Here is a 15,308-nt window from a genome sequence, read left to right on the forward strand (position 1 = left end):
AAGGAGTCATTCTGAGGCCAGAAGAAACCTATAATATAATTTCAGGAAAGTGGAAGTGATGTAGAAATGTTGGGGTCCAGGAAGGAACGGCCAAGAAAGAATTCTTGACCATCTTTGGTGCAACAGGGTGGTTTTATTAAACCCCGGGGACAGGACCCGTGGGCAGAAGGAGCTGCAGTGGGGGTGGTGACGGGTAGACTGATTATATACTTTCAAGTTGGGAGGGGGTTAGGGAGAGTGTAAATCTCCAAGGTATTTTGGAAACAAGGTTTTCAGGACCTTGACAGGGCTAGCTATTGTTAGGAAAAGGTAATTTATTACTGTTTAGTATAAAAACTCAGTCATGAGACCCTTCAGATGTGTATCAGTGGGCCGTATGCTTGGAGGATGATTGCTAACACATATGGGGGGTGGGGGTAGAGATAAAGGAAGTTTCCAAAGGAATTTATGTATGTTAAAGTAGACTCACAGGATCCTGGTGGTCAGGCTAAGATTTAAGATTGCCTTTTGCCCCTAGCAAAGTGTCAATATCGAGGCAGCAGAGTCCCTAGAGGAAGGTCCTTCAGCCTGTTTCAAGGACTTGTCAATGGGCTGTAGGCAGAAAGGAAATTTAATTTTTTCTTTTTTTTATTTTTTATTTATTTGCCAGAGAGAGAGAGCGTGCGCACAAGCAGGGGGCGCGGCAGGCAGAGGGAGAAGTAGGCTCCCTGCTGAGCAGGGACCCCCCCCCCCCGATGTGGGGCTCGATCCCAGGACCCTGGGACCATGACCTGAGCCGAAGGCAGACACTTAACCGACTGAGCCACCCAGGCATCCCTAATTTTTCTCTTGCCTCTGTTTTCCACATCAAAAGGAGTAGACATTTGACAAACTTGATTGATAGCCTCGTGACCTTGATAAGGATATGTATGTAGATTATTGTGCATGCTCATGTGTTCATCCCATTCTTGATGAATTCCCAGTTGACTGAACAATCACAGCCATGTAACATAGAGTAGTGACTCAATTTCTGGCATGTGGTAGGTGCTTAATGAACCTTGGTTGAATGGATGAATGAATGAACGAATGAATGAACAAACAAACCAGTCAGCTGACGAGGATGATGTCCATAGTGGCCTACACAAGAATCTCTCACCATGGTCTTGTTATGTTCAACACTTCCATCAGTTATTTGGATCACAGGCATATGAGAAACGTAAGGCAAATTTATAGAAGCCCGTGAAATTGTGATTTATTATAAGAAATATATATTTGGTCTTCACTTCTGGCACAGAGCTCCTGAAGCCCTTGGAATTTCCTGTAATGGAGAGCCACACAGGTGTCTTTTTTTGTGTTAATGAGGTGACTGCTCCAAGCTAAGGTTGGGGGTTTGCTACCATAAAGCCAACTTGAACTTTCAGTCCCCATCCCACTGCCCCCCCCTCCACCTCTGGCCAGTGATTTAATCAATTGTGCCTCTGTCATGAAGCTTCCATAAAACCCCAAAAGGACAGGGTTCAGTGAACACATGGAGATTTGGGGACAGTCCCGTGCTGGAAGAGGGCTTGGAAGCTTCCCGCCTTTCCCCATATCTTGTCCTGTGCATCTCTTCATTTAGCTTTTGATTCGTGTCCTTTTGTATTGTTTATAATAAACCCATAATCTAGTAGGTAAAATGTCCCTCTAAGTTCCAGAAGCTGCTCTAGCAAATTAAATGAATCCAAGAAGGAAGCGGGTCGTTGGAGCCTCTGATCTATAGCTGGTCAGTGGGAAGCACAGGTGACAACCAGACTTGGAATTGGCATCTGAATTTTCAGGGGGGCGGATGGCGGGGGTGGGGCAGTCTCTCGGGACTGAGCCCTTAACATGCGGGACCCGATGCTGCCCCTGGGTAGCGAGTGTCGGAATTGAGTTGAAGTGTAGGACGTCCCGCTGGTGTGGGAGAGCTGCTTGCTGGTGTGGGGACCCCACACCCGAGTGCGCACGTGGTGGAACTGCCGGCCAGAACTGTTCGTAACAATAAACCTGGGAAGATGGTCATGGACTAGATCGTAGGAGAAAAATGAAAATTCTCTCGACTAGTTGGAAACCGGACCAAGAGGGGTAGGCACAGGCCTGAGCCCCAGGTATGAGACGACAGTGTCCCCCGGGCCCCTGGAGCATCCTATTCGGAGAGCAAGGATGGTGGAGAAGCCCCAGGTGCCTTGCTCCTCCCCTGCCATCACTCGACCCAGACTCTTCTGGAAGTTCCAGTGACTGGTGGTAAAGATACTTTCTGCTTGTTGGTCCTCATCCTCTTTGCCCCTTCTACAGTATTGGATGACATCTGACACTCTATGCCCTTCGTGGACCCTCTTCTACTTCTCTCCTTCCACTTCGGCCTCGTTCCTCTGCTTCTCTCATTTTTCCTCCTTACCCTCTTTGACCCTCCCTTTCACGGTTTCCTTTTCCCTTTATATTTAAGAGACCGTGTTCCTTAAATTCTTTTTTTTTTTTTTAAGATTTTATTTATGTATTTGAGAGAGAGAATGAGATAGAGCATGAGAGGGGGGAAGGTCAGAGGGAGAAGCAGACCCCGTGCCGAGCAGAGAGCCCGACGCGGGACCCGATCCCGGGACTCCAGGATCATGACCTGAGCCGAAGGCAGTCACTCAACCAGCTGAGCCACCCAGGCGCCCCGTGTTCCTTAAATTCTAATCTGTGTGTTTTTAGTCTGTGTCTCTCCCCAGTCATTGGTTCACCCTCAGAGTGGCTTGTTTGCCAGCCTCATGACCAACACGATGACCTTTGTAAAGCACAGATCAGATCCGTTCTAGTGCCTTCCCTCCCCCGCTCCCCTGCCTCTGGGATCAGCAAGGTGTTCACCCTACCTGATTCCCAGCCTACGGCCCCGGCCACCTGCCTTCCTTTCCCTCCCCCACATCCCACCCCCAACACACACACACCCTGTGCTCTGGACCCTCTGTCGGAAAAATCGCCTCCCCAACACCCTGACAGTACCGTTTTCCTGTCTGTGTGCTTTCTGATGTTGCCAGGGATGCTCTCTCCCTTCCCTGTTCTACCTTTCCGTTCTCTCCCCTTCCCTGCTCTTATCCACCCTGCTCTGCCCTGTCCTTTCCTACTCTTGTCCTTCTCCACCCTTCCCTACCCTCTCCTACCTGGCGGTTCCCAACCATACAGCAGTAGCCAGCTCAGCTCAGCTCTGAGCTGTCCCCACATTCTCTTTCTCTCCTCTCACCTTCTTTGTTGTGATACTAGAGGGCTTGCAGCCGGTAGGGTCGCCCTGGTTTAGGAGGGTTCTCTGGGGCCCATCAGTCTATGGGTGACTCGGAGACGGGCACCGTCTCTTGTGAAGTCTTGTGCTTCTTGTAGATGTTAGCACTTGGAAGGTGATTCCATGCATGCTTATGGAACTGGCTGGAATTCTGCAGAAGACGTGCAAATGGTGAACCCTGTGAAACTACTCTTCTTAGTCAATGTTAGCAATTTTGAGTGGTTTGATCTAATATGCCCATTTTGTGTGTTTGCTATTCCTGTTTTGGCTTTCAGAAGTATTCTTCCCTTCAGTCGGACTGACTTAACTCCGGGGGCTCAAAGAATATTTTTCACCTTTATGAGCCATCTCCCATCCTGCTCATTATACGTATCTGATTGTTCTGGTCAAACATGGAGGCATACCCCAGAAATGTTATAAATGTATACTCTTCTTTCTTGCTGTTAACAATTTTTCTATCATGCTTTTTCCAACTCAGATGGTTTTTCATAAACATCAGTGAGATTTTGAGGCTGTTGGTAAAGGTAACTTTAAGAATTGTCCTACATTATCAGCCTCATGAAAAGAACATGGTGACGTTATGAACAAGGCAGAAATGGTGACTTGCTCATTTGCATAGAGTTCTTCAAGGGGAACGTAGATCAAGGTATCACCCGGAGAATTTGTGAATATTTTGTCCAATGGTTTTGATTTCTAAGACTGTGATACAGAACCAGAGTTGTCCTTAAATTGAAAAAGTCTTCCATGTTAAATGTAGAACCTCTTCCGTATTCTGCCTTCCCACTTTAACAACATCTAACAATAATATTAAGTAAAAGCCAAAAAAGTATTCTGCCAGGTGTATAACTGAGTGGTTTTGCTAGACACTTTTAAAACAAAACCAATAGCATAGCTAGTCATGATTGTCCCTTTTGGTGCTGGATTGAAATTTTTTTAAATTTTGTTCTGGACACATCATCAGGTTTTCCCATGGACGTAGTTAGATCACAAACGAATCTCTTTCTGACTGTCTGAAGTTTTAAGCTGCCATGCTCCTCACTGATCTCGCCAGGAGACAGGAAAATTGGCCAGGGCCATCAGTTAAAGGAATAGTTGATTGTGGGTGTGGACTCCTAGGAGGATGGCTCAAGGGAAAAATGAGAAGTAAAATCAGAAGAAAATGTTGGAACAGGCTAAACGAGTTTTCAAAATCTTTTCTGGCTTACCAGGAGCCAGAGGTATTGAATGTAGAAGGTTTGGGGGATTATCTCAACTGAGGCATTAAAAGATCAGGTTGTTGGAGGATATTGATTCAGGATCTTGCACATTTTTTTTTTTTTTTTTTTGGAAGTGTTGAGCAACAAAGCGTCAGAGATTTTTTGGAAGAGATTTTTTAGGAGAGGGTGGTCTCTAACTTGTCTTAATGTTTGCTTCTGAGGTGGGTGCTCAACCCAACCAACTGGAAGGCTGTTACCTGTCAGAGAACCCTTCACCCTGTGGTTTTCAGTATTCATCCCTGTAGTTGACTTGAGTTTCTATAAATATCTTTAATAGAGACAGTGAAGGTAAGTGGGTCAACCAAATGCTTAAATCATGGTACAGAAACCAGTGATGCTTGGAAACATACGGCTCATGACCAAGATAAAGGCTTTTCTATGCTTGGATGGGTTGAGAACTGTGGTCCCATAGTATCTGGATATGCATGAAGGCTCGTGAGACCAGCAGTCAGTCATTATCGGTACAATAATAGCCTTTATGCTGAACATTTAGACTGCTCTTGAAAACACCCTTTTGACTTTGAGGGAGAGGTCCTAATGAATAAAAGCTCTATATAGAAATAATCATGTCCCGTAAGAAAAACCATTCTATTTTCATTTTCACTCCAAGAAGTCACCAAAATGTCAGCTAGATACACTTGTCGCATGTTATGCTTACTTTTAAATATGGAGGGATACCTTTTTATGAATTGGGCTTGAGCTCAAGGGTTTCTCTTTCTGTCACATGTGTTAGTTGTAGACAGGGAATGGGTTATAATTCTAATGCCAAATTTTATATAGCTATTGTGAAATCCATGCTCTGCGTTTTCTTCCCTCTTAGGTATTTTTTTCCTCCTCTAATATATATCTTATGATACATATCTAATATATATATATATTATATATATTTTAAATGTAGCCAGCTACTAGAGATTGCGTGAAAGTCAAATACTAAAGAAAGTGAATAAAACAGAGGCCATGGGCTGGTCCTCTGCCTATATTCTGCCAGGGTCAGGTAAATGAACTTCAGTCAGCCTGTGATGCCCCATGAAGGGGTCCCTCCGGGAAGGAAGGAGTTTGCAGGGGTGGAAGCCCAGCGTTCAGCGGAGAGAACTGACATCCCGACCAGCTGAGTCACGTGGTGGGAGGGGGCTCTGTCTCTCTCTCCCCCTTCTCTTCCATATCCCGTCCTCTGATGTCACAAGTCTGTTCTTCCCTGGGAGAGCTGATTAGCATTCAGTGGGTGCAGTTGGCCGGGAGCGAGCGGCGCGGGGGCCGGCGGGCGGGGGCGCGGCTGTCCCCCGGGAGCCGCAGTGGGACGGGGCACAGGATGGCCGTGTTCTAACTGGGATCCTTGCTGACGTGTGGCCGCCGGCTCCTTGGCAGCTGTCTTTTTGGACCAGTAGGCAGAGGGGAAACTGATGCTGACGAGCCTTTTGCATCTTGGAAGGGACTGCAATCTACTGTAGTGAAGAACAGAACCTCTCAATCACGCGGTGTAAATAAGAGACGGAGGGGAGTCCAAAAGAAAAGGAAGAGGAGGGGAAAAGTGTGTGTTGGGGGAGCGGGGAAAAGCATTTTTGGTGGATGGTATGAAGCCAGCCATGGAAACTGCAGCCGAGGAAAATACTGAACAAAGCCAAGAGAGAAAAGGTACCCGGCACTCTGACAATAGCCTGTTTCAAGCTTTTCACTGGGGGGTGCTTTCAAAGGGGGAGCCCGGTTTTGTGTGTCTCGTAAAATAGCTCTGAAACAATCCCTCTGGCATGGTCTTGCTTTCAGGGTGGTTTTTGCCTGTAGGCTGATGTTAAATTAATAGAGCAGCCTTTCTTCAGCCCATTCCTGTTCCAAATCTTCCCACCAAATGTGGGATTTCCCAGGATGTCCGCAGTTTGTCACCTTGGGTAGCGGAATTGGGGAAACGGTCTTTTTTTTTTTTTTCCTCGTTAATATAATGAGTCATGACTTAGGTCCCCACGTTCTGCATGTTATACTCCAGGGGCATGGAATGCATTGTTTTCTGCTAATGCTGGGGAGGATCTGGAGGGGGCCACAAACTAAATATGCTTTGGTTCCGCTAATGCCGTAGTGATGTTGGACGTTTTCTAGTTAGTTCTCTCATTGAAAACGATAGTAGTCTTTCCATGTATCAGGCCCTGACTGTGACATGTAATAACCATTTACAGTGGGAGCTTCAGAGAGGGGACGTCAGCTCTGTCACCCTGGTGCTGATGGAGAGGGGTGGAGGGTCCCCTGCCATTTATGACTTGGAGATTTGGAGGAGGAGAATTGGTAAAGGTCCTGTCCCTAAAGGGGAATCTTACCACAGTGTTGACATAGGGAATGGCCTTTTTAGAGAAATACGTGTTTTGCAGTAAGAAAATGACCGAAAGTAGAAGCTAAAATTCATCTGTCTTTTCCTAGATAAAAACCGGTCTTGAGTGCGATAGCCCGTAGAATCCGCTCAGCCACTGTTAAATTACAGTGTGAGACGCCGCTCACCTGTCTCCCTCACCCAAAGTTACAGACTATCCTAAAGGCGCAGGAACATAGTCTACAACTCCCTTTTACTTAGGAAGATGTTGGTTGAACTGTCGGAAATTGCTGAAGTAGTCAACCATCTTACACCTACAAACATGGCAATTTCATGTATTTGAGCCTAACAGCAGGCTTGGGTAGAAGCTGCTTGTTTTTATACGGAATTTCTTCTGTACACAGTACTTTAATAAGATTGTATCCTAAGCAGTGCAATTTCATTTTTCCAGTTAATTAAATCTCAAAGTCTGATAAAATCTGCGTAACAAATTTGCCATTTTAACCATTTTGAAGTGTGTATTTCGGTGGCCTTAAGTATTTTAATTTTAAAATTGGCAGTTTAATTCAATCCCCGCATGAAACCTACCTCGCCACCCCCCCAGCAAAACAAAACAGAAACCTTGCCTTTTCTTGTATGTATATATTTTTAATTTTATTTTAATTTAATTTTTTTTAAAGATTTTATTTATTTGACAGAGACACAGCGAGAGAGGGAACACAAGCAGGGGGAGTGGGAGAGGGAGAAGCAGGCTTCCCGCAGAGCAGGGAGCCCGATGCGGGGCTCGATCACAGGACCCTGGGATCATGACCTGAGCCGAAGGCAGACGCTTAACGACTGAGCCACCCAGGCACCCCTATATTTTTAATTTTATATGAGTGACCAAATAGCAATAAGAGAAGCTCTGGGGAGTATTTATGAAGCTGAGGAATGGAGATAAAAGTAAAGATTGATTTCTGCGATGATTAGAGATGAAGTTTGTGGGGCGTAATCATGTAATAGCGCTGTTGGGGGGACGCCTCTCACAGTTCACCGCAATGTTTTCCCAAAACAGATGATTTCATTTAGTGCCCACTTTAATACCATATTAATAGCAAACATGTTAATGGTATTCTGACAAATACCATATTAATAAACCAAAGTAACCATTGATAAACCATTAATAAAACCATCTTGGTCTCTGCAGAAAACATACCTTTTTTTTTTTTTTTTCCCTCTCCAAAAGCAAGTGAGGGGCATAAAGCCAGTATAAAATCCTTACTGCCCAGCTCTCTATCTCATCCTCGTTTAGTCTTATGGACTGCTATGATTTTACATCAACTAAATCCTCTTTAACACCGAATCCACAAGCTGTGCTACATCTATTGACCATCTGTAGGCGAAAACTCGTTAGTGAGTTAGCCATGGTTTCAGAGACAAAATTAGAAGCAAGAGATGATGCCTGGAGGAACTTTAAAAATTGCCAACATTGATAGACACTAGCTGTTGAGGTAATTCAAACATGCCAGGTGAATGCAAGCTGTTGTCAAGTGTAGGGTTCAGGCGTGAGTCAGCATCCGGGCCCGGGCGTGTGTGTCCACTACCGCCCCGGGGGCTGTGGTCACTAAGGGACCCGTCGCCAGTGCTGATTTGGAGGATGACTTATCTGCTAATCTTCGTGTAGCCGAACAAGTTCACGGGCCGGCTGCACCCAAGTCATTGTCAGTCTAGACACACACACACACACACACACACACAGGCATGCAGTGACAGTCACAGATGTTTCTGCCTGCTTGTCACTCCAGTATTCCTTCCGATTTCATTTGAAATTTATAAGATAAGGGTTGATTTCCTTGAAGTGTACGTTTGAAATTTTGACATCATTGGAGAAGGCATAATTCTCGAGTTGGTGGATCTGTTTTTTTGTGTGTGTTTTTCTTTTAAGCCTTTCAGCAAGGGATTTAATTTCCAAAATTTAATCCTATACATTTTGTCACTTCCCACAGTTTTTCACACACGTCTGTTTTTTGCCCCTCTGTTCCCCCTTTCCCATTGTTTTTTAGTACTTGGTGCTGGGGCCATACCTACCTCTTAATTTGGGGGTATTATTGCCCAGTGGGAATTCTAGCTTTGGATAATTACTACCTTGGAGAATTATTTGGATTAATATTAAGAATAGAAATTAAACTTAGCTTTATAAATTGACTTCAACTTTTTTAGTTGGCCTCACTTCCTTCGGCAGGACAAAGAGAGCTATTTCTTTAAATCAGGAGGACTTTGTTCCTAATTTAAACAAAAATAATCCAGATCCTAAAAGAAAATACATATGTATATGTGCATGTGTGTGTGTTTGAAACTGCCTCATGGCTTTTGCCCCAGAACACTACAAGATGATCAAAATTCCCCAGAAGTATTGAGTAGATACCCAGAAATGTTTAAGGAAAGCAAGCTGGTCTTCTCAGATGACTGTAAGAAATGCCAAGTTATTACAAATAACGGTTTTTACATTAGAAGCATTAAATTGAATCGAAGTGTAAGGATTGAGTAAACAGATTCACTGAAATGGAATAAGTGGAAGGAATGAATAAGACAGAGTCAAAGGATCATGGGCCTCACTAATCAAGAGATGGAGAGCTGGGTTTCTACTTATTTCTGTGGAGTATTACTTGATGTCAATTCATTTGTGAATTACCAGTGCATCTGTGATGCTAATTATTTTTATTACATGTAGGAAATTGGAATCTACTGAAACAATTATTGCCGAGCTAGCTAAGTGCCTAGAATTACTGCTGAAATAATTTTGAGAGTTCAGGCATCAAACCACATAGGAAGAAAAATGTAGTAAATTGGAAATAAATTCTAGGACGTAAGCACCATAAGAAATGAATTCAGATTGTTGACCTGTGTAAAAAATTAACACATTCATTTAAGTTTTTGGATCAAATATAATGTCTTACATGTTTAGGTTTGGTTTGGTTTGTTTGTTTTAATTTAAATGCGTGTACTTTGGGCCCTATCTGATTTTTTTTTTTTTTTAGGAAGAAAACTCTTGTAGAATATATGGCCTGTGAGCTAAAAAGCCTGAGGGACACATTTAACATGTTATGCTCTTCCTGGTGATGTAGAAATGATTTGATTTTGAGATTTTTATTGACAGTTTCTAACTTGATTATGTGAATATGGTACAGAGAAAGTTTTAGATGCAGTTTTTCCCTCTAAGAGTCTGCCAAGGAGGACATTTGAAGAGAGGGTGTCTGGGGAATAGGCTGTAGGGAAAGGCATGGTGGACCAGATGGTGCTGGACGTATGTGGTAGGTATAATACAGCTTGCTTTTACCTTGTTTTATTTCATTTTTTAGAAAGTTAAGGGTGGAGATCTCAATGAGCCATTTAGTGCATCTCCTACTTTTATATTGTTTCCATTAGTGTATTTTTCAAGACTTGGCCTGGCTGTTTCATTAGACAAAGAATTCCGACCCATTTCTGGAAATTCAGAATTGCCTTCCGTGAAATTGGGTGGAAACCTCGAGTTCAGATTGTCATGTTACAAATCGCATTTTTCTGTGACTTGAAACTACGAGTCGATTTAGAGTAAGTCATCTTAATGACATGACTTGGGAGCCTTGTTGTATCTGAGAACGTGTGAAATAGCCAGTTAGCATCCCCACGAAATAAATTTCCCCTCACCGGCACTCGGTGATGAATTGGATTGTTCCAGCGACACGCTCTTGCTTTTTTCCTCCTTGGGACCAAATGTACAGCCCTGTGAGAATGGCCGGCCCAGAATAGGGGTGGCTGTGGGACGGAGGAGCACGGCGACACACACTCGCTTGTAAGAAAGGGAGGCTCCAGTCTCAGCTGCACGAGTGTACCTGGTTGTTCATTCATTCATTTAATAATCCTCTCCCAGCACATGGGAGAGGAGTACAGGGGCGCTTAACTCATCTTAGGGACCATTATGTATATAGCAGGATCTTGGTTTTAGGCATAATTTTGCCATCTCGGTGGCAGATTAAATAGCAGGACGACAGTAGCAGAGGGGAGAACTTTCCTCCTCAGCCAGCCCGGGGACCTGTCTCTTCCAGACACGTGTAAAAAGAGAAAATAAACTAGGTTTCTCTTTTGGAGGCTGATTTGATTAATTGCGTTGACTTCTTTCTGTATCCAAGCCTTACTAGGCACGTTCGGTAGCCAGGGTCAGCCCGCTTCATCCATGAAGGGCCAGAGAGTAAATATTTTAGGCTTTGTAGGCCACGCAGTCTCTGTTGTAGCTACTCAAATCTACAGCTGTAGCATGAAACAGCCGTGGCTAGTATATAAACAAGAATGGGTGGCCGTCGCTTGCTGACCTCTGCCTGGTGTTGTTAGAGCTTTCCCTTAATATTTGAAATAATACCTCAGAATGAAGGATGACAGACCCAGCTTTCAAAGACCTTGCCTAGGGAGTATGGTCTTTCGAAGGAAGCTCAGTCTTTGTCACTTAGTTGCCTCCGGTCTGCAGTTCAGTTACTCCATAGCCTTGTCACAGGAGGACATCACACTGTCTAAGTAACTGGACCGAAAAGGTACAAGGCATTGCTTTGTTTTCCTTTCCTCAATTCCCCATTGTTTGTTTCATACCCACCTTTGGTGAGGACCACCCACGGTTGTGACTGTCACCATCAGCCACCACCGCGCCCCTCAGCCCCAGCTGTACATAGTAGCTCAGATGTCATAGACTTTTGTGCTGCTTCCAGAATATAGGGCGGTCTGCTGCCCATCCCTGGCTTCCGCTCCCTAAGGGGAACATTTGCAGTCTTCCCTCGGTAGGGCCTCAGCCAGGACCTTCCTGGCTGTGGGTGTCCATTTTTCCCATTTTTTTTTGCCAGTTGCCCAGCATCGTGGCAGTGTTTTAATTAGACCATTCACGCTGAGGCTTCTTCTTGCAATCCTGTGACTCCCTCCTAAATGTGGGGACCCTGTCCTTTTAAACAAAAATGATACCGCTGTGCTCTTTGAAATTTTGGCATTAGTTTTATATTTCATGTCTCCGAGATTTGGCTCCAAAATAGAAAATAGACACGATTTTCTTTTCTTTCATGTCTAAAGATTTACTGTTGTAAAAAGGCCTTCCCAGAAGTATTGGAAAATAGCCATCCACTTGCTGACCCCATCTCCACATCTGCTGGAGTAGGAGTATTTTTACGCTGAACTAAGCATGTCTGGCATGGCCGCCATGTTTTGGTCAGAAAATACAGAAGCTTTGGGCAGTCCATGGTTTTTTATTGTCCTTGCCTAGCAGCCTGTGCCTGATTGCCTGTCTGTAGACTTCCCCATGCATGAGGAGATGAGAACAGAGAATGGATGTATCCTGGGCAGAGATGTAGGGAATTGCATGGCCTGGCTTGGGTGAGGTCAGTGTGGTGGGGGACCCGGAGGTTCGTTTCTTGGTCCACAGGGTCCCAGGGTGCTACCTTGCCTTCAACCAGATATTCTTCCAGCAGACATTTATGGGGCACCTGCTGTGCTTTGGGCATGGAGAGAGAGATGTTTTTTTAGAGGACGATGAGAAATTTCCAGATCAACAGTGCTCGAGCTCCTTGCAGTGCTCTTGCCGGAGGTTGATGTGGAGGGCTCACAGCCACTTAACCCTGCTTCTGGTTCTTTCCACCAGCCCCACTGGGTGTCTTGTCTCTCAGACAACGTAGCACAACCCACATCTGAGAGAGCATCTCCTGAGCAGTGAAGCAAAAATCTAAATCCAGGGAAAGTTGAGAGTTAAGTCCTTTCCAGAACCCCGAAGTAACCTCAAGAGCTTGGGACCTGAGACCTTTCTTGAGGCACAGAGGTACAGCTCACCTCCCCACTGACCTCAGCAAAACTCTTGTCGGGCGAACCACTGCCTCAGCAAAGGACGAGAAACTTGTAGTGGATGCGCGGGCCGCAGTGGGCCGGTCTGGTGGTTTCGGAGGCCTGCCCTCTGGAGTCACGTGGCCCAGGTTCGTACCCAGGCTCGTCCTCCCCTGGCTGCCTGATGTCGTGGGCAGGCGACCTCCCTTCTCCTTGCCCTTGCTCTCTCCATCTGGAAAGCTAGAACGCTGAGAGCACCGAGCGCACAGGATGGCTGTGGCCGACACCGTGACCTTGCACTATCGAGGTAACGGGGGCAGCGTCCCGGGCGCTCGGCCGTCGGGGCTGCCCGCCGCTCTACTGACGACGAGGCGGCTGCGAGGAGTGCCCTGCGCAGGTCCGATCTTGCCCTAGCCCCCTTTTCTCCCCTTCTAAGCATCTTTAAACGTTTTTACACGTCTTTTAAGAGGCAGTTTTGCTTCCCCTTGACGCCATAAAGGCTTTCTCTGAAACACCACCTAGAAAAGTCTCCACTCGCCAGTGGGGGAGGACCTCGGGAGTTTTCGGGGACCGTGCGCGCTGCCGGCGGGGTTCTGTGGAGGCTCTGTGAGCTTCTCCGCGGCCCTGGTCAGGCGTTCGCCCTGTCGCCCCGCGGCGTGTCTGTTGGCTCAAGCCTCCCCCTCGGCGGTCCCGGGCGCCCCGTGGAGCATGCTGACCTGATCTGCTGATGGAGTCACGGCCCACACCAACGTCAGAACCACCTTTTCTCCTGCAATACTTGTGGCCACCCCACAGGGCCTAACCCCTTGTGCGGTTCTGTGTGATTTGCAGGCACAAACTGGCCGTAGTTGACCTTTTGAGCTCTTAGGGATTTTAAGATTGTGGCTGCGCTCAGTTCCCAGCAGCCGTCTCTGGGTCAGGCACACTGCTAGATAAGTATCTTTCCCACCGGTCCCTTAAGAAGTGGGAAAGAGAGTCCTGCTGTCAGCTAGGGACCCGAGTCCCCAGGAGGCCTCTCGTCACCATGTGTGTGAGGAAGCAATGGTTGGAGCCCAAGACCGGCAGCCCTTTCTCTCTAAAACACCGGGAGGTCATTGGAACAGGATTTAATCCAGAACATTCTAGACTCCGAAGTACTGAGCTTAAGAAGAGCTGACAGAGAATACTGCAGATGTCAGTGGGAGGACAGGAGTTTTATCCGAGATTCAGCAGGCCATGGGGTCACTGGCCAGATTTTCAAGGCCGCAGCTGGGTACCATCACGGAGGGTAAGCCTGTAGTCACTCTTGTTCGTGTGGCCACAGTGAATGTGGCGCTCTGTTGGTCCGAAAGGGAAATGCCCAGAAAGAACAGCAGTCTTGGGAGAAGCCGGACTTCCACTGTAAATAGTGTCTGCCCAAAGTGAGCGTTCTGAGGGGCGGGGTGGGGGGACATCACGGTGGCAGGAAGGAAGGAAAAGGCGATTTGGGTGAGTTTCGTCAACGTCAAGAACGGAGGAGACTCCAGCATTCTCCGTTCATCCTGCCTCGGTCATCAGCCGGTACGGAAAGGTTGTGGTTTCAGTCACGTGTTTTTTAAACTCCTCGTTTCCTTTAACTATATGGTAAAAGAATAAATGCTGATATAGAATCTTTGCTGGAGATAGAGACACTGACTCTTTGCCACCTGAAATTGGCAGTGAACAGCAGAGCTGAAATGGAAATTGGCAGGTACCACTGGATGTACCCAGGCTCAAAGAACCACCAGTACCATCCCGTGCCAACCCTGGGGGACAGGGCTAGCCCCTTGAGCAGTCCAGGTAAATACAGCCTCGGGCTGAATTCTAATAGCAAGTCAACTGTTATCTTTAATATTATTTGTAATGGCTCTTTCAATGTGGTGCTATTTTATGTTTTGTTTGATGCATTAATTTGTTCGCAGGGGCGTGGGTGGAATTGGCCCTTGACGATTTTTTTAATCATCTTTTGTTTTTCTCTCCTCCTCTCCATTCCACCCCATCTTCGGCCTCTTTCTTCTCCCTCTTTCCCCTTTCCTTGCCCTCACCTCTTCTTCTCAAAGGGAGCAGTGTGCAATGACATAAAGCTTTGGGATAACTCCGAGATTTCCAATGTCTGAACCAGTGGCGGGGGGTGGTGGTGGGTGTCACGTGTGTCCTCCTCCACGGCACTAAGAACGGGGCCGGGGCGCTCAAGGAGCCTTGGCTCCAAGAGGACCGGGAGTGTCCCCCAATGGCTTCCCGGCCCCACTGCTTTGCAGCGCTCTGTTTGAACATCATTGTCTTTGAGAAGGAAAAATCCAAGCCCATGACATGAGGATCGGATAACTGTGTACTCGATCCCATCAGGTAGGTCCGTTGGGTCTGGTTTCCGGTTTCCTTGCTCACAAGGAACACTGGTCTCCCAGAACTGCTAGGTGCTAGGTTGGAGTGAGATATGGGGGGCCCAGAAGTGGGGAGAACGCCCACCCTCCCCATTCCCAAAGTCTACACCTGTCTTAGGACCTGGTTCAGTTAGCTAAAACTCAGATGACTTCAAGTTACTTAAAATGTGGAGAGAAGGGGATGGTGGCGGGTCAGATAAACACAACAGGCTTCAAGTATTGCTACGGTTTTTCGTGATTCCTTAGTGTTACTCTTCCCAAATAGTTGCATTGCCTACTTTTTCAGGAATCAGTCAGAAATGATCGTGTAGAATCTACAA

General features: G+C 46.3%; 1 protein-coding gene across 1 annotated transcript in view; it reads left to right on the forward strand.

Annotated features, from left to right (window-relative positions):
* Positions 1-6,080: 6,080 nt before the first annotated feature.
* Positions 6,081-15,308, forward strand: part of GPM6B (glycoprotein M6B) — a 28,984-nt gene continuing 19,756 nt past the window's right edge. Inside the window, exons 1-2 of the mRNA XM_044911632.1 lie at positions 6,081-6,141; positions 14,288-14,407. Of these exons, the coding sequence (XP_044767567.1) occupies positions 6,081-6,141; positions 14,288-14,407 (181 nt within the window). The remainder of the gene's footprint in view (positions 6,142-14,287; positions 14,408-15,308) is intronic.

This window comes from Neomonachus schauinslandi, chromosome X, assembly GCF_002201575.2.
Source record: "Neomonachus schauinslandi chromosome X, ASM220157v2, whole genome shotgun sequence".
Taxonomy (NCBI): Eukaryota; Metazoa; Chordata; class Mammalia; order Carnivora; family Phocidae; genus Neomonachus; species Neomonachus schauinslandi.